General features: G+C 47.0%; 1 protein-coding gene across 1 annotated transcript; it reads left to right on the forward strand.

Moving 5' to 3' along the window:
• The first annotated feature begins 11457 nt into the window (after nt 1-11457).
• LOC123444265 (26S proteasome regulatory subunit 6B homolog) lies at nt 11458-16025 on the forward strand. Its single transcript, XM_045120942.1, has 6 exons — nt 11458-11986; nt 13386-13532; nt 14074-14232; nt 14676-14828; nt 15231-15314; nt 15699-16025. Exons 1-6 carry the CDS (start codon nt 11930-11932, stop codon nt 15831-15833), a joined length of 735 nt encoding a protein of 244 aa, XP_044976877.1. The 5' UTR covers nt 11458-11929; the 3' UTR covers nt 15834-16025.
• Nucleotides 16026-23931: the final 7906 nt, after the last annotated feature.

The following is a 23931-nucleotide window of genomic DNA, read 5'->3' on the forward strand; positions in this document are numbered from 1 at the left end:
CTTGTATAATTCTGGAATTGGCCAAAATTATACATTTTACATGCCGCTAGTGCATAAGTTGAGGCCGGATGACATTCGCCGAAATATCTTGATAAGAGTTTCCTAATTAAGTACTCCCTCTGTTCCTTTATATAAGGTGTATTTGTTTTTTGATAAAATTCCACAATGTAAGGTGCATTTCTTTTAATTCTTTGTAATTCCATCATTAGCTCTTCAAAAAAGGAAAGTATCTCTCCCCTGATTGCATGCATCTCTTATTATAAAGAGAAAAAGAAAAGAATCTCTCTCATGATTGTGTGTATCTCTTACTTTCCTAGCCTAAATGATTTTATTGCCTCTAATCAATGATTTCGCCAAGGTTAGTTTCGTCTTAACATGTGTATAATTATGTGCCTTGGTCACCGTGTCGGAAATAATGCACCTTACATAAAGGAATGGAGGGAGTACGCTCTACTATTAATTGCATAAATGGTGTTGATTACATTGCTAACTAGGTTATTATTATGTTCTTCAACAGCGACTGCCACATGATGTAGTAACCTCAAATCAAAATAAAAAATAAAAAGGCTCCAAATTGAAGCATGGAGAGAAATAAAGAAGGAGCGCAAGCCACAAGTTGGAGACCGTTGGATCTCTCTGATTCATCATGGAGACATAGGTGTTATTTTGTTTTATGATATTATACCTAAGAGAGAGGACTAGATCTTATGAGAGACAAATTATTCTGGTTTATATTAACTTACATGATCGATTAGGATGCATGCATATGATGACTATTAAGATGTTTCTCTCTTTTACTTTATGTGTATCATATGATAACTTGGTATATGATTAAGATGATGATGAGTTGTTATATGAGTACATAAGATGATGATGAGTTATATGACATGATACTCCCTCCGTCCTAAAATTCTTGTCTTAACTTTGTCTAGAAATGGATGTATCTAAATACTAAATCTCACTAGATACATTTGTATCTAAACAAATATCAGACAAGAATTTTGGGACGGAGGGAGTACTTTATGTGTATGATGTGATGCAAATCATGCATGTTTATTACGATATGATGAAACCACTGTATAGAGCATGCACAAATACGTAGGGGGGACATAAATATGATGCATATTAAATATTAAAAGCAGGAATATTAGCAGTAGTGCTGGAATATTAGCAGTAGCGCTGGCTTAGCAGTAGCGCTCTACATATTCCTACGCTACTGCTAACGTAGATATCAGTAACGCTTTCAATCCAGCGCTACTGCTAAGAGTTAGCGGTAGCGTGTTAGCCGTAGCGTTGGCCGCAGCGCTACTACTAAGGCTAAACCCAGCGCTACTACTAGGGTTTTCCCTAGCAGTGTATCCCGGACTTTCCAGCATGATGCACACAAACATATATTATTAAAAATGCAAAATCCAGCAGTCAAACAACATCGACCTGAAATAAAGAAACACCTGAGGTCGCATACCTCACGATAGTAATTCCATCATATAGCCACTAACCCTATGTTACAAGACACATCGGAAACGAAAAATACACAACTCTTAGGTTACACCTTCAACAAGGAATCACCACACGTACGGTGATGATGATGAGTCCATCACAAGGTTAAACTCTGAATTCTCATCCTGAAAGCCAAGCTTCAACCCACCACCTTTAATAAGGACACGACACAGACGGCGTCGACATAGCATGATCAGAGATCTTGTGTTTTCCACCGGAGTGCGTAAACTCACCGTTAAAGCAGACTGCACTATCTGCCCTTATCCTGCTACTGACACCTGAATAGTCGTATACCTCAGAAGAAGACAACGGAAGACGAAGATGTCACATACCGTCTGCCACCCGCTATAGTCGCACCACCTTCGATCAAGCAACAACATGCTAAACATGCCAACAGAGCCACCATGCAACACCTAGTTGTAGCAGGCATGACTTGACGTCCCCGCATAACACGTCGTGTGTAGCATCGCCTATGGCTTCACCTGCCAGTGATAGGCACTAAAGATAACTCCGAAAGAGGCGCATGTCTCACCTACCGAGCCGCATATCGAACCCGGTCTGTTGGTGAAGGGGATGTCACCGGCCTTCGAAAGGTCGTCGCCACCTCAAGATCCAGACTCCGAGTCTTCCACACGCCCCCAGTATCCGCCACCGTTAATGATACCAAGCCTCAGTATGAATGGCATATTTTCTAATCTTTCTAATCTTCAAGCGTATTGCATTCATCTTGATCTTGTGATCGTCACGCACATCGACAACATCCAACTCCAATATCATCTTCTCCTCTTCAACTCTTTGTAATTTTTATTTCAAGTAATTGTTTTCTTTTTCAACCAAATTTAACTTCTCGGAAAGAATTTGTATGTCGGTTCAAATTTCCGGTTCACATACCTCCTAGATTAAAAAATCTATGTCACGTTGGTCGGCATAATTGTCATAAACACTAAATAAAAAATAGTTACAAAAGATAATATATACCACATCCGAATCATAGACAAGACGAGGGCCGACGCAGGCGAATACCAAAACCATCGCACTATATAATAACAAACAATAATAAAAGTAAGAAAATTACATAAGTTATCTATCAAAATCATACAAGTAAGAACTTTTTTGTTTTAGAAAAAAGATAAGAAGAAGAGACTAACCATGGTGGTGCCTACGCCGAGGTGGGCGCGGGCGATCGACGGCGGTGATGACGGGGACGGGACAGGACAGACCGTCAAAGCTACACAAAACTTGAGGAAAATGGAGCTTGGAAAAGGAGATTCGAGAGAAGACAACTTAAGTGTGGCTCGGGCATTTCATCGAACACCTCATGTGCATAGGAGGTGAGCTAGAGCACCACAAAGCTCTCCCACGGCCTGCCAAAAAACAGAGGAGTGCACTGCTCTGCTCGCGGGCAAGGGGTATATAGGCCAACCATTTGCCCAGGTTTGTGGCTGGAAACGAGACTAGAGTTCAACATTTGGTCCCGGTTCCAGCCACAAACCGGGACTAATTGCTGTGGGCCAGGAGCGACGCACATTGGTCCTGGTTCATGTCTGAAACCGGGACCAAAGGGGTCATACGAACCGGGACCAACGGCCCACGAGGCCCGGCCGGTGCCCTAGCCTCACAAACCGGGGCCGATGCCCCATGGGTCCCAGTTTGTGCGTGAACCGGGACTAATGGGATTTCATCAAGTGGACCAAAGCCCTCTTTTCTACTAGTGGGACAGCAGCCACGTAAGACTCCAACATCCTCGGTCCACTCAAATCCCTATCACGGTCCCATTCTCTTCCACTCCGCCCTGCTCCCCCTTACTTTGCATCCGTGCCCTCCTCCTATGATGCCGCCGTTGTATCTCTCTGACCGCCACCCAGGCACACAGAACTTGTGGCCATGATTGAGGCCAAGAAGGTATTGACGGTCGAACGCAAACAAGAGAAGATGGCAAGTTGAAATGAGTTTGAGGTGTTGGAGGATGAGAAATAAAAGGCCAAGTTGACGGTCAAAGAGATAAAGTTGAAGACGAAGGAGCGTAGACTTGCACTTGAGGAGAAGAGGCTTCGTGATGCCAAGAAAGCCAAAGATCACGCTATCATGTTCATGAATCCAACCACAATGGATGAAACCACAAGAAATATTGGAGCTCATTCGTGGAGAGATCTTGACACAGACGAAAGTCCTTAGAAATGGTGGTGGTGGATTGGCTAGAGTTTGCTCTAAAGTGAAAGTGAAAAATGTTTATGTCGACAAAAACATTGTGTACTGGGTGTTTGTTCAGGTTGCCAGTGCCAGTTTTGCAATCAAAGGGGCAGGGGCTCAAGAATGCTGCCACGAATTAAGAATCAAGTATGAAATCAATCCTCACACGATGTAGGATTAGCTGACCACCGTGGACTTCCTTTTAACATTGCCCACAAGAAGCAAGAAACACTGAAATGGGGAATCCATAAACAAAACGTGATCCATATCAGGGTAGCACAACTAAATTTGTAGTTCAATTAAGCATAGATGCACGTCACTTCAGTACTGAAGAATTTGCACGGTATTGGGCGGTCAGCGTGTCGCTGGAGCCGAAGCAACCCTCCTCCTGAGCCCCGGCGCGGGATGGCACCTAGACGGCGGCAGCCGGCGGAACGACCGGCGGCAGAGGGTTGGCGACGAGGGGCGGGTTGGCGCCGACAGCGACGACCGGCTCGACGACCGGCGGATCGACCATGCCCAGATCGCCGAGCGGCGGCAGAGGGTTGGCGACGAGGGGCGGGTTGGCGCCGACAGCGACGGCCGGGTCGACGACCGGCGGATCGACCATGTCCAGATCGACGAGCGGCGGCAGAGGGTTGGCCTGCTGGTGGTCGTCTTGGACGACGAGCGGCGGGTCGTTGGCCAGTTGCGGTGGCACGTCGATGACATGGTGCTGGATCAGCGGTACCCGCTGAGCCGCTGTCGGGTTGCTTGGCCACCACGTGAGGAGAATGAGGAAGATGATGGAGCAGATAGCGCCGACAGCATTTTGTCCCTGGGCAACAGGCACACACGACACGATGCATCAGTTTTCACAGGCATAGGTACTTCCTCCATGAATTGACTAGCGCCCTAGTACGTACCAGTGCATGGTAATCTCCCTGGACATAACCGAGACTGAGCCAGACAAGTGAGTACAGTAGCCCAGCTGACAACGACCAGCAGTCTGGCAGGTTCTCAACATACCTGTCCATCTGTAATGGGACGATCACATGCAGGGCAGAGACAGTTAATTAATAACAATTAAATTCATTTCATTTCATTTTTTTCAGAATCATTTATATGCATGTCATGGTTGATTCACACCAGTAGAGTGTATAGCATACTCTACATATTATGCACAAGAAGAAACTGAGTGAAAGAATGGTTTTTTTTACCACGAATGCGGCGAGGGCCAGGGGAATACAGGTCGCGGCCAGTGACGCCAGCGTGTACATCCACTGCACGGCCTCCGTGGACTCGGTGACAAAGCCAACGCCTAACGTCAAACTGAGGTACAGAACGGCCACCGGGACACACACCCGCCGCGTCGTCCTGCCATGGGCGTCGTGTACGTAGTGTAGAAACAACAGGAGATAGGCGATGTAGAAGAGCAGGCCGAGCCCGTTGATCATTTGATCAAAACAGAATCATCAATGTGGAATGAATTCTTCATGAGGCTCAAGTAGAGAGCGCAGGCGTAGCTGAGCGAGGTCGCCACGAAGGGCTCCCCTCGGGTACCTCCTCCCACCGCATGCATCCTCCACACCCCCACGAACGTGTTCAGCCTGCAGAGGTCGAGCCATGCATATGAGTTGGCTGTACTATGTACAGTAGTAATAATTAAATTAAGCTCGTGTGTCTCAAAAAAGAGAGAGAGTAAATTAAGCTCGTATTGCATCCTCCATTCTAAACTACGGAGCACAGTAGGTAGTTTCATACTATCAAACTAAGCGTGGACCGGCGCACTATAATGCCACCTGGGCTACTCCAGCCGATTTTTTTTCTAGTGTTTCTCACCATTTCGTTTTTCTAGAACACAGGAAAATATTACTTACAATTTAATTATTTTATATAATATGTGAGGAATTATTTAATATTTTAGTACATATTTTTAATATTCGATAAATTATTTTTTTTGCGAAGAATATTCGATGAAATTTCTATGAAAATAAGGACAGTTTTTAAGTTCTAATTTCGGAAAAAGAATAAAATAAATTTTTATATTTTTATAGAACAAAATATATTTTACTCGTTTTTTACAATTTTTTAGAAGATAAAAATGGTAAAAACAACAAACATCAGGGAAAAGGTCTCAAAAGTCTTGTACAAGGTTCACAAAACTAGGTCACGTACTCGATCACGTTTGCTTGCCAAATGGAACGGCTCATTAATCCCTCCTCCATGTTCTCAAAAAACAAAATCTCTCCTCCAGTTTTACCCAACCTTCGCGTCGGCCTTTTATTTAACAGGGCTGGCAGCCTGTCATGCGAGGCCCAAGGCCCGTACAGGATGGGTACTATTGTACCAAGATGGGCTGCTAAATGCCATGCAGCGTGCAGGCACAAGATTTGTTTGTGGAAAATACTCCATCCGTTCCTAAATATAAGTCTTTTAAGGGATTTCACTAGGTGTCTACGTACGGAGCAAAATGAGTGAATCTACACTCTAAAATATGTCTATATACATCCGTATGTAGTTCACTAGTGGAACCTCTAAAAAGACTTATATTTAAAAACGGAGGGAGTAAAAGGCAATCAGAACCATTTGGTAATCCTTAAAAAAAACACCATTGGATATATGCATGTCACGGACAGCAATGGGGCACAGCAAAAGAGCATTGGGACCCCTCAAAAGAAAAAAGGAAAGCAGCATTGGGGAGCTCTGGAGGCACACACACTTGGTGCAGCCACGTTAGCCACCATGCATGGAAGCATGCATTGCTAATTGCTCATGCGGTGGTTCTGTCAGGAGGTTAGCACTTAGCAGGTTGGTGACGTAAGCATATGTGTAGTGTAAGCTGGAACGCGCAGTGAAAGATGATGCGCTGCAAAGCATAAGTAATACTATCATGCATGCTTCATCCACGTTGTACGAGCCCGTCAGATTACTGTGTTGTAGCTAGTCAAACAGGGTCATTGGGGCCGGTTAGAACATAATTAAGGTGGACGGCCTGGACAGTCTAGCGGATTGATCGTAAGGTCGATCGGAATAGGTCGTCGATCCGACTGCTAGCTATCTACCTCGCACTATCCTAACCGTTTGACATAAGCAATTTTATTTTGCAGGTAATTAAATATGGTAGTAGACTGACAATGCAAAGTATAAAAGAAAGTAACAAAGCAGGATCCTGTATTATACATACACCGGAAGCAACGTGACACCGCCCGCTGTGGCATATCCTGCAAGGAAATGAGCACGCATGCAACGACGTGCACACGGTATAAGTTCATCATCAAATCATCGATGCTAAAAGAAACAACCTACTAGTACCTGCTAGCACCAGAAGCATCATAGGCCAAGAAAGGCTCATCAACCAGTCCAACCCCGTCTGAAGAAATGATCCACCAATTAGAAAAGCCACAGACCCAAGAAATAACATATATACACAGGTTGATCTGTTACAGTAGTAGATCCCAACAAGCACCACGAGAAACAATTAAACGACGCTCACCGTGGTGGTGGTGGTGGTGCTGCTGCTGCTGGTGCACAGGAGCCGCGCCAGCTGGGCAGGTGCGCAGTACATCGGAGCCGCCATGGCTCTCCGCCGGTCAGGACGGACGTGAGGTGGTAGATCTGTCAGATCAACGGAAAACAAAAGGCGTCAAGCGAAAAGTAGCATGCTACTACAAGCGCGCGGCAGCGACATCAAGGTGCGGGAAGAGGAGAACATCATCCGGAGCAACACATGAAATCTAACAGATCTAGGGAAATGAAATAGAGCATATCACACGCGCATATCGATCTGCAGCCTGTGGATCATCGTTGGCCCGAAAGTAAACGCACAAGGAATGGAAGAAAACAAACAAACAAACAAACAAACAAACAGTAGTCACACGGTGTAAGCGCCGATTTCATCCACCCGGCCCGTAGCAGCAATAGCATGACCGCAGCGAGAAGAAGAAGAACTGAAAAAGCGAGAGCCCTGACGCGGGTGATATTCCTTGCACCAAAACGTTACGGGGAGGGGCCGACGAACTAGGCATGCATGCGGCGGCGGCGAGCGAGCAATACGAGCGAGGAGGAGAAGATTCAAGCAGAAAATAAATTCCCAATGTGGCCGCTGGCGACGCGCCTAGTACCTCAAAACTCCGATCGACGCGCCGGCTGTGGTGCGGACACCGCCGCCTGCCGGGAGGGAGGGACTGTCTGAGGATGCGCAGGGGAATGGGAGAGGCGTGCCATGGGTTGGTTATATAGACGATGGGCTTCCTGCGTGTGTGCGTGTGTGCGTGGAGAGAAAGAGACGAGAAAAGAGATTAATGGAAGGGTTTGTTGTGTGTCAGACACAGGGCGGTGCTTTTTTGCTTCTGTGTAATTAGTCTGTGACGAGAGAGAGAGAGAGAGAGAGGAGAAAAGAGATTAATGGAAGGGTTTGTTGTGTGTCAGACACAGGGAGGTGCTTTTTTGCTTCTGTGTAATTAGTCTGTGACGAGAGAGAGAGAGGAGAAAAGAGATTAATGGAAGGGTTTGTTGTGTGTCAGGGCGGTGCTTTTTTGCTTCTGTGTAATTAGTCTGTGACGAGAGAGAGAGAGAGAGAGAGAGTAGGAGAGCGTGGGTACGTGCATGCATGTCCATACGTCATTGAGGGCCTAATCCCATCCAACCATTGGCTGGAGCATCCGGAGCCTCCATTCGGCTCCCTATACATTGGTCAATATGTCCATAAACAGTGACTCGACACGCCTTAAATTTACTATTTTGTATCCAAAAAATTTATATTTCAATTTAGGTTTATATAAAGCATGCAAAAAATATCCTACGTACCACCTTAGCCATCATCGTGAGATGTCCACGATGTCGGTGTACCGGGTAGACGGACGCGTAGGAGGGCTCCGACTCCTCCTACTCCTCAAACTCATACACGTAGGCGAGCATCTCCGCCTCCTCCGCCGACGAGGGTGTTTGGCTTCCGCATCCGACTTTGAACGGATGGAATCGAGGATGGTCTGCTGCTCCGGCTGCATATCAGTGTCCCCAACACCTCCACATTCTTTGTCAGCTCCTCCTCCTCCAACCCCTCATACTGATCCACTGCACCAGGAGGTAGCCCCGCGGTGATCCGGGCTTCGTGCCTTTCCCGGATCTGCTCAAGGAGATGCATCCGATGCTCCAATGTTAAAAAGTGGCGGCGGCGTGGGGAGCATCGCTTATTAACGACTATGGTGGACGGGGAGTGGAAAGGGGCGGTCGTGGCGGACGAGAGGAGGAAAATGTGGAGGGTAGGGTTTTGATGTCGACGGTGGGCTTAAATAGCTGACTACGCGGCCCGTTGGACCGGTGTCAAGCGACGTTCACACCCCCTCCCCCAAAAAGGAGGAGATATTAATCGGACCGCCGAGTTTTCGCACGATTACGTGTGGGTCCACAATGCCAGACCAACATGGCCGACACGCCCGGGCGCCCTCATATCCGCCCCATATTTTGGTTGGATATGATGGGTGTCGGTCAGTCCGGGCACTTGAGGCCCATTCAGGGTGCCCGTTGGGGTCGCTTTTTGTGATCAGTCAATGATCGGGCGGCCTGCCCGAGCGTTTATGAATAGGTTCGAGAGATCTGACTGTAGATGCTCTAACTACACAAATTCAGTTTCACGGACGTCGATTTCTCGTATTTCCTACTGGACATTCACATTTCTCATACCTAAACCATTAAATTCATGTGAATTCATTCATGTCTACCATACACATAAATATAACAAATAAATAACATTTGTTCGTACTGAAAAAACATAGTTCGGCCCCACTCATCCGCCGACCAATGACCCCTCAGTCGTATTAAATGCGACCACCTACCTACAAGGCCCGGAAGTGGGTGGAAGGTGGCCGTGGGTCGTCCTTTTTATTCCAAAGCATGCGTCGGGCCGGCCTCATCAACTTCCCCCTCCCGTCCACATCTGGCCACGCTTGCTCCCACGGCAGCAACCACGAAACCCTAGCCATGTGCTTCTTCGGCAAGGGCAAGGGCAAGCTCACCCTCGGCGCGAGCTCGTCCAAGGTGTCGGTGCCACCTCGCCGCTGCGTGCCACAGTGGGAGCGTCTGTACATCCCAGTCCACCAAGCTCGATGGCACTGGCAGTACAAGCTAGCTCTGCCCTACCCAGATGTCAACCTCCCCATGGTTGGCATCTGGACCCCGACCGCATCCCTATCCCAGTAGTGCCGCGGTCTGCGCGCGCGCACGCGGAGGAGGTCCGCCGGCGGCGCGCGCTCCTCAGTCCGGAGCACCGGCGCGATCCGACGTACGCGGCCGACTCCCATAAATGGGAGGTTTGGTTCGCCGTCGAGCACGAGCGAGAGCACATCCACGACGCCCAGTTTGATACGGCCATCCCTCCACCACCCCTCAAAGTGAAGCTAGAGGAGCAGGAGGAGGAGGCCGCCTACCAAGCCGCCCTCGAGGAGGCAACGACCTACGCCATCGAGGAGAGCAGGCGCGAGGAGGATGCGCACTAGGTAGGTCTCGAAAAGGCCCTCGCGCTGTCCGCGACGGGCGATTGCGTCGTGCCTGCTCCTCCATCTCTGCCGGCCGCTGAGGCCGAGGCACGCCAGGCACACACCTACCAGTGGACCGGCCAGCTCCTGGAGTGGGTGTCCGCGACTCTCGTCTGGTATGGATGCACGGAGGAGGAGGAGAAAGAGTACCTCCTGCACCATAAGTCGCTCGCACTGGCGAGGGAGGAGGCCGAGGCAACGGAGCAGATGAAGCTCGAGCCCAGGTGGACGGAGGAGGAGGAGGCGGAGCATCGGGAGCGGGAGGAGGAGGAGCGAGCCCGTCAGCCTGCGCCGCCGGTTTTGCCGGGCAAGGACGCTGCTCAGGCGTGGGAGGCAGCGTTCCCTTGGGCTGGGCCGGCGCTGGAGCTCATCGACCTCACCTCCCCCGACGATGACGACGAAGATGATGCATAGGGCGACCGAGGGCGTCCACGTTTTTATTTATTTATGTTTAATAATGTTTTATATGAACTTGAGCCAGCTTTGACCGGCCTTTTAATGTTTAATTATGTTTATCGTTGTTTGCGTCCGAGCCTGCGTTGGACGGTCTGGCCGATCAATTCGAAAAAGCAAACACCATCATTCGTTTGTCCGACCCAAACGGACGAAAAACGGATAAACCGCGCGTCCGTTTGAATCGCAGCGTTGGAGTTGATCTTACAACCACAAACAGAAATATCAAATTAGTGAAAAAGTTGCGACGGCGAAGATAAAAACGTTTGAGCGCTTTCTGTCAGGAGATAGCCAAAGTAGAAACAGGTTTCCTCTGAGATGCGGCTGGCCTGGCCGATCCCCCCAGCTGGCGCTGAGCCGCTGAGGTATGTACGACAGAATCGTCACGTGGGCCCACCCAATCATTCAAGCCCCGCCCCGCCCCGCCCCGCCCGGAAGAGAGAGAGCGGGGGAATATGCCGCGGAGCCCCTGTCCAGTCCCCACCATCCTTCCCCAGTTCCCCTTCCTTCTTTCACATCGACGCCGTCGAACGGTGCACCACGTGCCGCCGGCGGCGGTTCGGCCTCACGGAGAGTGTCCGCCTGACGCGGAGCGACATCGAGCGCCGCCGCTGGAGGTCGCTTCGAGGGGCGGCGGCGTGGACCGGCCGGCGAGCGCCGCGGGTGGCCTTCCTCTCGACGGCGCACTCGGCGCTGGGTCACCGGCCAACTCAGCTACCCGGACGCTGAAGGGGGTGATCAGGAGGACGCGCTGCTGCGCCAGCGCCTCGTCCGCACCGGCCCGCGCCCCGCGGGCCGACTCGTTCCCCATCAACGCCGTCGAACGGCGCGCCTCGTGCCGCGGCCTTCTCCCACACGGCCGGCGGTTCGGTCTCGGGGCGACTGGCGGGCGACGTCGACTGCATTCGGCCGCACTGACGCGGGGCGACGGGGAGTGCGTCGATGGCCGGCGGCGGCGCGGTGTGCAGAGCGACGGCGAGCGCTGCCGCTGGAGCTTGCTTCGAGGGGACATCGGCATGGACCGGCCGGCGAGCGCGGCGTACGGGACGTGGCCCCTCCTCTCCGTACCCAACCAAGGCCTTGTGCCTGACACGGAGGCTGCCGAAGACGGTGTCGGCGGAGATGCGATGGGTGGTCCTCCCAGGCGGCGCCTATGAAGAGGATGCGGTCGATAGTTCCGACGACGGTGACGGCTGCACAGGCACCCCCACGGTCACCCTCGGCTCCCGTGCCGGCGGAGGCGGCTACAGGCTACTCAGACGCTGAAGAGGATGTGGAGGGCGCGCTGCTGCGCCAGCGCCGATTCGTTCGACGTCGAAGCTTCCCCGGTATGTACCGCACCAGCTCTCCCATCCTCTCCCAGCGGCCACCGTGGCTTCAGTTTCGTTGCGCGCTTCGTGTTCGAGATATTGCCTAGGCGAGAGGCTCAAGCCCTCCGCCTCCGTCGCCCTGCACCGCCACTCCAACGCCCTCGTCGACGTGCTGCCCCTGAGGCCGACTCCAGCATCTCGCTCCTCGCCTCCTCCGAGAAGCCCAACGTCCTCTACTCGCTATGGGTTTCTCAGATCTGTCTGAACCCTAGCTCATTTGATGCTTTATTAGGATCGCTGTCTTCGACTCTGCCAACCCTAGATGCATTTGGTACTCTGAATTTGTTGACCAATTTAGGATTCACACTAGCTGATCTCTGTAACATGGATGTTATCTGCTTCGGTTCTCAGTTACTTGCCCATAATAATAATAAACGTAGCAGTAATATGGTAATAGTTTCTTGAGTAGTATAATTGTTCAATGAACAGCGGATTTTTGGCAGATAGATTGGTGGAATCTGGATTAGCCGGTGGCCCGTGTTCAATTTGGGCGTACTTCATGTAGATTATGATTTATGGCATCCTTTAGTAGATATGAATTAGTTGCTATAGTAGTAGATATTGATGATGTTTGTGAATGAATTGCTTTGCCTGAAATTGAAGTGTGCTTTGGTTGTTTCCGCAGTCATGTACATAACTTCTGCAGCTTTTATGCTGACAGTACAAGTGTTGCATTTCTGATAAACAGGAAAAGATAGCTATGCATTGACTAGCTGGTCTCTGTAACATGTATATTCTCTGCTACTGTTCTCAGTTATTTACCCATAATAATAACAGTACTAGTAGGGTAATAGTTTCTTAGTATAATTGTTCAATGAACAGTAGTTTTTTGGCAGATAGATTGGTTGAATGTTGGATTTGCCTCTGGCCTGTGTTCTAAATTGCTGGGATCAGTTTTGGAGACCGACCGGCAATTTTTGTACTGCCGGTTTATTTTCTTCTAGGTTATAAAGCTACTCTCGCCAACATAATCGAAAATCTCAAATCACCATAGTACTGTAGGAATGGTTTAATAAATCCTTTAAATTTTATGCTATTTGGGGCTTTCTTACTTCGGCATCTGTATGCCCATGCAATGATTTGATCCTGTGTCATTTTTCCTATCCTTAAGGCCAACCAAGATTGAGCACTTTCTATTTCCTGAGAATTGTGTGCATAACATGATCAGAACTTTTCAATTCATGGAGTCTGTATCTTTACGACTTACTGAAGTTGTTTCATACAGTGGATTGAAAAAACCTCAATAACAATATTCTAGTTCTGATTATGTTCAGGACATTGGAGGATGTGATATCCAAAACAAGAAATTCGCGAGGCAGTTGAGTTACCATTGACACATCATGAATTGTACATGCAGATTGGTATTGATCCTCCAAGAGGGGTGCTGCTCTATGGTCCTCCAGGCACCGGCAAGACCATGCTTGCTAAAGCTGTGGCACATCACACTACTGCTGCTTTTATCAGAGTGGTTGGTTCAGAGTTTGTGCAGAAGTACCTGGGTGAGGTAAGATGCGGATAGTTGTAACATGCATATGTTGACCTTGTTTCTGCATTCAGTTCTCCTTTCGTTCTTACAAAAAATATTGCATGTGTTAAGCTCTGACCATGTAATAGATGCATAGTTTGTTAAGTATTTGTTAGGTTTCCTTGTTTATGCTCAAGATTTCCAGCGTAATTTTGTTGCACATGTTTGAACTGAAGTGTTCTGCCGAGATCTGTTAACACAAGGTTACAAGAATAAAGCTACCTAAGCAGTGCCTGTGAACATCTGATGCAACTTCCTTTTTGTTTGTATTCTGCATACATTAATTACATCTTGCATGCAAAAAATATTTAGTTACTGCATACATTACCAACGCAAGTAAAACTACTGTTAATATAGCCTACGATTCATGCTGTCAGTGATATTACGTATTGCTTCATAATGTTTCTGGTAGTGGTTTATACATTACACTTTACACAAGAATTTGCTACCTGAAGCTTTTCTCCAGTTTGCTACCTATAAGTTCTTTTGTTGATGCATTGTATCATTTATCTCACCTTAGGGCCCAAGGATGGTTCGAGATGTATTCCGCTTAGCTAAAGAGAATGCCCCGGCTATAATATTCATTGATGAGGTTGATGCTATAGCCACTGCTCGATTCGATGCTCAGACCGGGGCTGACCGAGAAGTTCAGCGTATTCTGATGGAACTACTGAATCAGGTAAAATTTCTAGCAGTAATAGGTTTGCTGGAATTCAGGCTGTTTGCCACTAATCCTGGAATATCATGCATTTCAGACATGCATATACTCTTAGTGGCAAAATGTGCACATGCCCTTAGAAATGTCAAGTTGTTTAGTAGATGTCAAGACATGTGTTTCAGACCTGGAATATCATGCATTCCAGGTGGTTTGTACATGTATATAACTTTACATGCATCCTGGAGTAGATGTCGAGAAAGAAAAAATACCGACATAGATTCTAAAGCTCAGTTGTTTAGTTCTGATTTCACAAAATGTGCACATGCCCTTAAAAATAATATCTGTGGCTTTTTTTAGTATAGGAAGTAACTTCTTGAAAAGGCTATTGTTAAGACTATTACATGCAACTTTCTCATGCCTTGAGGGATTTGAGTATCACATTGTGAACTTTGTATGCAATGCAGATGGATGGATTTGATCAGACAGTGAATGTGAAGGTTATAATGGCAACCAATCGGGTAGATACTCTAGATCCTGCTCTGCTGCGTCCAGGAAGACTGGACAGGAAAATTGAGTTCCCTCTGCCGGATCGGAGGCAGAAGAGGCTTGTTTTCCAAGTAAGTTCCTTTGTAAATACTTTACATGGTATGCTTTCAAAGATATTACTGATAGTTGTTTGGAAAGTCTTCTCTCTTTTACATAATAATTTCAATGTAGTAGTAGATTGTATTGATGGTCTTGTATTCATAGTTCTGCGCCTGCAGCAATTATCTTCAGATCAGTTATAATGGCTCTCAAACATTGATCATTAAAAAATGGTGCTTAACAAGACACATGTTTTGGTTGGAAGGATAATTTTTTGTACCTAAATTGGCCTAGAACTCCAACTAGTAACTGATTAGTTATAAGCTTGCATCTACAAACAAAATTTGACTATTGAAAATCTTAGTTTCCTGAACCTTTTCTGGGATTATGTTTTCGTTTGCATCTGATAATTATGATGGCCTCCTTTGTTTCAGGTTTGTACTGCTAAGATGAACTTGAGTGATGAGGTTGATTTGGAAGATTATGTCTCCAGACCTGATAAAATCAGTGTTGCTGATGTGAGTGCCTTCTCATTATGTTGAACAGTCTTTAGATCTTCACTTGTACTAGTGCAGCATAGGAAATTCCTTGCCACTGGTCAACTAGACCATGATAATTGATAACAATTCTGCAAATCCTTTACTCAAACTTTATCATAGTAAATGTACCTTCTGCCCACCTTACATTGATTTCATATATATTGGCACCTATAATATCAGTAGTATTGCCTTATTATGACATGTCATGTACTCCCTCCGTCCCATAATATAAGAGTGTTTTTAACAGTAAACTGGTTACAAAAACACTCTTATATTATGGGACGGAGGGAGTAATTGATATTGTAAATTATACACCCTTTTCCTCCTTCCTTTTTTAATGTTCATCGTGTCATTCTTTTTCAGCTCACTGCTATTTGCCAGGAAGCTGGCATGCATGCTGTCCGCAAAAATCGGTATGTTATCCTCCCCAAGGACTTCGAGAAGGGTTACCGAACCAACGTCAAGAAGCCTGAGTCAGACTTTGACTTCTACAAATGAGGCAACAAACTGTTAAGAGGATGCTTTATTTTCTATGGGCGACATGATTAACAGTATCGATGAATTTGTGGATAGTCGCCTGATAAAATATCCTTGTATCTCGGTGCTCATGTAGTTTGCACGTTCAGTTTCACCATCGTTGTTAAGCTACTTGTCTGTACAATTCCTTCTTCCTAAAGTTTCTCTTGACTAGTTTGCGCTTGTGGAGGCTGTGATTGTCTTCCAAAGGAGAACCGAGTACCACCTTTCCGTTCTTAAAATATAAAGTGCATTAATCTTTTTGAATTTTAAACTTCCTCACATTTGACAAACTTTATATTAAATATTAACATTTAATATACAAAGTTATTATCATGATTTTTTTTTATTTTTTTTATTTGATACTGGAGATGTTTATATTTTTCTGTGCCAATATAAAAATCACAACTAGATCTGATCTGAGCCGTCCAAAATAAAGATGTTTTTTTAATTCCAAATCAAATAAGCGTTTCAGCTCTTGTTCTATCCTGCATGATGATGTCGTCCTCCTCTCCCATCGGAGGCTCAAGAACTGATGGTCAAAATTCCCTGCAAGGTATTAGAGACTAATTATTTTGACTTCAATTCACCACCATTTCTTTTAAAAATATTTCCATTGTCACAAACTTCAAATTGGCACACAATATATACTTAAAATGTCTAAAACATATACTTAAAATATATGCGTAGTATTATATATTTAAGGCCGTACATTACACAAGGAAATAACTAAAATGTCTATAAAGCGGCATTTTTAGACTACGGGAAATATCTATAAGCCACACAACCTATCTTCAAAATTTGTAAGCGGCCATACCATTTGGAATTCAACTTCAAAGAATTGTGCAATCCCAGAGCAGTTTCACTTTATGGTTGCATACTGAGGTATACCACCTTCCTCAAATGTCCTCTCGGTTGTGTGCGTCTCAACATATTTTTTCTTCAACATATGATCATTTTCTACAAGTGTGGCACGGGTTCTAGGTGATGCAAGCATGGAACAAAGATCTCATTTATCCGTTGTAATGGGCTTACACGCGTCGGGGTGTTTCCCTTTGATACTGTCGACTCCATGCTCCTTGTGTATGCGCCGAGTTTACAACCCAGTGTGGTCCATGTGAAGACCGAGCTAAATGTGGGGGCCCAAAACTAGGTCTTGTGCGTCTTGGATAGCAGGATGATAATGCTAAAAAAGGATAATAGGATGACACCATAGGAGAGGGGAGGACACATGTATAGGTCATGATCCTATGAAAAGGCTCTGAAATCAAAGTACCATGGAGACTCCCGTCCCGAGAGTAGTAGGAGGATTTTTTGGTTATCTTGTTATTCGCATAGACATCAAAGTATAGCTTTACCCGAAGCTTATTTCAAGTCAAAATGAAACCTTATTGTTTTGGAATGCTTATCAAAATGAGGACAAAAGATTTGCCTCATTCACGAATTAAGCAGAAGACAGTTGCCAAGTTATTTAATGACAACCTAGGTGAAAACTGTCACAAACTGTTGCGCGATACTCACACATAACCCCACACTCATCTTTTCATAGAGGGCCCCGTCAAGATCGCACACCGGCGACATCGTCATCACTTCTCCCAACAAGCCTCATTGCCCTCCATAAGCCCCAATCAATTGAATTCGTCAAAAAACAAATGGCGACCCAAACCTCGTTCTAGAGGCTATGTGGAAACACAAGAAGGCCCATGCTACAACTCAGCCACCAGCACTGAGGACAACGCAACTCCGACGTCAAAGGAGAGCTCCAAATGGAAACTATTCAAAGTTGGCGTCGTGGAAGACCATGAAACACATCATTTTTTGCTTGTCATCGTCGCTACAGTGATGTCGCCCGTTGTAGCTCCGACTTCACCGCAACAAAACAACCCGTGATAACCCCATTTACACGCCGAAGAAGAGTCGACTGCCTCAACCATTGTCGCACCTCCTACATCACTCACCCCGTCATCGTTTCCACAACGCCAACACCACCATCCACTTATCCCGCTTGTCAATGCCCAACTACAAAGACGAATTCCCAAGAGGGGACACGACGCCGAGGCGTTGCCATAATCTAATCACATGACCTAGGGTTCCTGTCGTGGTTTTGTCACGACAGATGCCCTCGTGAAAGGACTAAGTTGTGAGGCCATCGCAACTAGGTGGTTGCTTGAACGGGGTTGGTCGAAATCGAGATACGTAAGTTTTACCCAGGTTCAGCCCCTCGCGGTGGAGGTAAAAGCCTACATCCTGCTTGATTGCTATTGATGATGATGATCTTGATTACAAGGGTGCTAGTTTGCTACCTCTAGTCTCAGAGATTCTAGTTTGATCTCATCTAAGACTTGTCTATCTGTCCTAAATTGTCCATCTTGGGTGCCTTGCCCCTCCTTATATAAGTTGAAGGGGCTAGCTTACATGTAGAGTCCAAGCAGGACTACAACTAGTCTCTTTTCTATTACAACTCGGATACTAGTCCCAGTCTTTCTTCGAATGCTCCAAAGCTGGCCTGATGGGCCACCCCGATGTTGGGCCATGTTATACCTCCGTGAGGGCTCTCATATCCTCTTCCAGACCAATCAAGCCAGGCTAACTTTGTTCGCCGCCGGGTCATGCTTCCCTTGTCGGGTCTTACTTCCCTTGCGGGGTCTTGATATTTCTGGTCGGGTTCCGTGCAGGCTCCCATCTCATTGTGAGCTTTTCGCTCGATAACCCGGGCCTGGGCCTTCTGGTCTAGCCGGGTCATGTCTTGGACTGCCGGGTCTAGCCACGGGTAATCCACCCGACAATTTCCCTTGAGATGCATCGTCGACCGGATCCATACGGGAGGGGTGTGGCAACAACAATGCGATGCCTTCATAAAGGTAAACGATGCTTGCGGCCACCACTAACGTTGGTTCTTCACTCGAGCTCCCCACCCGCTGTCAGCCAGACAAAAACCAGCACTAGCACCGATAAGACCAAAAAACCATCATCGCCACCACAATGGAACTTGCTTGACGAGGAGGACACACATATCAATCTCCATAGCCACCTACACCCCACGAAGACCATCGACAACTAGCCTATTGCATAGGCAAGAAGATCCATCAAGGATTGATCAGGAGTAGGACCTCGAACGCAACACGAGCGGTCGCGCCCTGACGAGCACCATGCCTGCAAGGAACGGAGGAGTGCCACCTGAGGCCAAGAACATCCATGGTTCAAGGTCGCAGTCATGCACGAGACATGCTGACGCGCGCCACCGCAGATCCGCAAAAGGCTAGAGACGGTAGATCAACCACCACCGCACCATGAAGACACCTTACCACGCCGCCCAAGCCACACCGAGCCGCGCCTTAGGAGTAGCAATGCCACCATGCCCACTCCTTGTAATAGATCCATGCTGCCCAAACCCCCGTCCCCGTGCCCGTTGTATCATGTGCGCCCACACCACGCCATCCTACACAACCACACTGGTCACCAGATGCAGCCACCTCATGCCGCCGCGTGACTTTCACGTGCCAGATCCGCGTGACCAAGAACCACGCGCCTTCGTCGCTTTGTGCATCCTTGGTAGCCTTACCGAGCCGCTTGCTCGTGCCGAGTGAAGCAATCAATGCCGCATAGATCCTAGCAAGAGGACGTAAAGGTCCCAACTACCGCCGAGACGCACGGGATTTGCCCGACAACCCTCACCGGTGGCGACAAAGAGAGGTGGGGAGTTGTGTGTGTCATCCTAGTGGCAACGGCTAGGGTTGCTCCTCGGCCACCTACACGATAGTTGGGGCGGTAGTTGCATTGTTGGAATTTATTGTTTGAACTATCTTTTTATATGCATGTGGATTTTCATGTGTATTATGTTAAATATGCGGTCATGAAGGAAAACTCGAGTGGTGTGAGGTGATTACCCGTGTAGAGGAGGCAAGACACTATTTTCCCGGATGCAGTCATAAATCACAGCTACACTCATGAATTATGATGAAGTTCTGATCATTGTCTGTGTATATAATTCTTTTTGTTCAGTGCGGTGATATGTTTGCATGCATTGGAGGGACGGAGAGCACAAGAAACTTTTGGGTCGTGATATTCATCATACATGTGGCATAATGGACACTTGACCACACACATGTGTGGCATACGCAGGAGGCAGTCCATACGGTTCTATTTGGATGAACATTAGAACTGCCCATATGTGTGGACGCAGCTACTTCGTGCAAAACGCCCAACAACAATTACTCATCCCCAACGACAAGAGCTACTTCGTGTCACACACCCACACGTATGGTCCTGTGTTGAAACATTTTTTGATGGAAACTTTAGTTATCCGAGGGATGGCAACTATAGTTACGAGTGGATGAAAACTTTAGTTGTAAATCATGGCAAGTTATCTATTTTGGTTAACTATAGTTGTCCTGTCTAATTAACAGTAGTTGAAACATGTGGTCAACCCATAGCTGTCATGTATGGTCAACCTGTTGGGGAACGTAGTAATTTCAAAAAATCCTACTTCATGCAAGGATCTATCCATGGAGAAACCAGCAACGAGCAAAGGAGTAGAGCATCTTCATACCTTTGAAGATCGCTAAGTGGAAGTGTTGCTAGAACACGCTTGATGGAGTCGTACTCACAGCGATTCAGATCGCGGTGGATTCCGATCTATGCATCGAGCGACGGTGCCTCCGCGTTCAACGCACGTGCAACCCGGTGACGTCTCCAACGACTTGATCCAGCAAGGAGGGAGGAGAGGTTGAGGGAGAGCTCCGGCAACACGATGGCGTGGTGACGGTGGAGCTGCGTGGTAACTCCGACATGGCTTCTCTAAGCACTACAGAGGACGAGGAGGAGGAAGAGTAGGGCTTAACCGAGAGAGAGGCAATTGTTGTCTCAAATCTGCCCAAAATTCCTCAATATATATAGGAGGAGAGGGAGGAGGTGCCCACCATTTAGGGTTTCCCACCCTAAAGGGTGCGGCAGCCCTAGAGGCCAAGGAGGGTGGCGGCCAAGGGTGGAGGGCCCTAGGGTGGGCCTTTGAGGCCCAAGGTGGCCTCCCACACCTAGGGTTTCCCCTCTCTCCACCCCTTGTGCGCATTAGGCTGGTTGTGGAGGCGCACCAGCCCACATATGGGCTGGTTCCCACCCACTCTTAGCCCATGTAGCAACTTGGGGCTGGTGGCCCTTGCCGGTGGACCCCCGGAACCCTTCCGGTGGTCCCGGTACATTACTGGTGTCGCCCGAAACACTTCCGGTGACCAAATCCTCACTTCCTATATATCAATCTTTACCTCCGGACCATTCCGGAACTCCTCGTGACGTCCGAGATCTCATACGGGACTCTGAACAACCTTCGGTAACCACGTACATTATCCCTATAATCCTAGCGTCATCGAACCTTAAGTGTGTAGACCCTACGGGTTCGAGAAGCATGCAGACATGACCGATACACCTCTACGGTCAATAACCAACAACGGGGTCTAGATTTCCATGTTGGTTCCCACGTGTTCCTCAATGATCTCATCGGATGAACCACGATGTCGAGGATTCAATCAATCCCGTATGCAATTCCCTTTGTCTATCGGTATGATACTTGCCCGAGATTCGATCGTCGGTATCCCTATACCTTGTTCAATCTCGTTGCCGGAAAGTCTCTTTACTCGTTCCGTAATACACCATCCCGTGGCTAACACCTTAGGCCCAGAGATACCTCTCCGTCACACGAAGTGACAAATCTCAGTCTCAATTCGTACAGCTCAACTGACACTTTCGGAGATACCTGTAGTGCACCTTTATAATCACCCGGTTACGTTGTGATGTTTGATACACCCAAAGCACTCCTATGGTATCCGGGAGTTGCACAATCTCATGGTCTAAGGAAATGATACTCGACATTAGAAAAGCTTTAGCAGACGAACAACACGATCTAGTGCTATGCTTAGGATTGGTCCATCACATCATTCTCCAATGATGTGATCCCGTTATCAATGACATCCAATGTCCATGATCAAGAAATCATGATCATCTATCAATCAACGAGCTAGCCAACTAGAGGCTCACTAGGGACACATTATGATATATATATTCACACATGTATTACGATTTCCGGTTAATACAATTATAGCATGAATAATAGACAATTATCATGATCTGGAAATATAATAATAACAACTTTATTATTGCCTCTAGGGCATATTTCCAACACAACCAAAGTTGGCATATGTAATTAACTAGTTGTCACGTGTGGTCCAACCATAGTTGCAATGTATGGTCAACCATAGTTGTCATGTGTGATTAACTAGTTGTCACATATGCACAACGCTAGTTGCCATCTATCATCGTGTGAGTGTTGTGTGGGCGAAGAGAAGTTCACCCACATAGCATCGACTGCATGTTGTCCGTGTGGGCAAGGACTGGTTTAACTACATGGCATAGTTGGCAACCGTGCGCTGCGAGTCGTGTGAGCGAGTGCTCTAACCCCCAAACAACACACTACGCCTATGTAGCATTCCAATTCGTTAGAAATCGTCAAAATTTGTGCAAACCAGAACATATGAAGATAAAGACGTGTGGTCGAAGTGTGGAGATGCCACATGTGTGGATGTTATCATTTGAAAAAGTTTTCATATCTAGCATAGAGTTCAAGGTAGATGCTCTTGCGTAAACACCACACAATAAATTCAAAAAAAAACCATACCTTAATAAGCGTCTACACAAGCTGATGCAGTCATAAACCACAGCTACACTCGTGAATTATGATGATGTTTTGATCATTGTCTCTGTATATAGTTTTTTTAGTGCCAATACACAACACTAAAATCATAGTCTCTGATAGCCAACGGACAAGGCGCTTTGTATAAATGCGCTGGAGGGACGAAGAGCATCAAAAAGTTTTTGTACGTGAACATAGCGTTCGAGGTAAAGCCTAGGGATGACATCCTCAAGGTATGGGTATGGGTGAAGTCATCCCATATCCTTACACGTCGTCCCAAAGATCTCAAACATTACCCATTATCCATACCCATATCCGTTTACGCATATAATTTTTTCCCGTACCCGTCATCCGTCAGGGTAAACGGATACCTGTGGGTAAAATTACCCATGAAACATGTCAATTTAGACATTACATAGTCATAAACAACAAACAACACACTTTGTGATAGAAACACATACTCATGAACAACAGTACATTCTATGTGTGGGTACATGGGTATACGGGTATGAATTATACTAAATCATATCGTATCCATTGTACCCGACGGGTTTGAAATTTTCCCATTTATGTGTTCATGGGTATTTTTTTAACCCATACACTTGTCTTAATAGAGTTTTTATCTACCGGATATACGGGTAATGAATACCCATTGCCATCCCTAGATGCATTGAAGGAACGGAGAGCACACAATAAATTGATAAAGTTTAATTCCTTAATAAGCGTCTACACAAGCCTGGAGACAAATTAGTAGCCAATGAAAATACAAACAGTTTAACCGGGGAATCAAAACACAAGTCTGATGTGGTTTAGTGACAAGTTCCCTAGCCTAGCTTAGATTAGGAAAGCAGCAGATAAAATAAAACCCACCTCGCAGCATCAGCGATCAGTTTTCCAGTTTTTCCCGCGCACCCTTCAAGCCACAAACAGCAACCCCAACGGCCCCGCCAAAGACGGCACCTTTGAGCCCGGAGGAGACGGCGGCGCGTGCCCCCGTGACACAAGTGCCGTGTGAAGTTGCCTCCCGCAGCAGCACAAGTAGAGGTGTCTTCTGTGAAGTTGCCTCCCGCGACAGCACAAGTAGTGGTATACTGGTATATCATAAAAATTTGAAGCCAATCAGCGTCTGGATGACGTGACACAAATTATAAAAAAACATTTGTATATCTGATGGGACCAAACATGGCGTCTGGTACCAAGTCACGTCAGAGACTTAACGGGTCAGCCGGTCAAGCCACCCCGTACCAGATGTCACGGACCTTGGCGTCTCCCATGCAAACGAGGCGTCCGGGATGTTGACGTCATCAAAAGAGGTCAGATTTGATATTTTTTTAAAAGTAAGGTCACTTCCAGAATTTCTTAGGCCAAAAGGTCAAAACAAACCTGTGCTCCAAACTT

The sequence above is a fragment of the Hordeum vulgare genome, chromosome 3H, assembly GCF_904849725.1.
Source record: "Hordeum vulgare subsp. vulgare chromosome 3H, MorexV3_pseudomolecules_assembly, whole genome shotgun sequence".
NCBI classification, from domain to species: Eukaryota; Viridiplantae; Streptophyta; class Magnoliopsida; order Poales; family Poaceae; genus Hordeum; species Hordeum vulgare.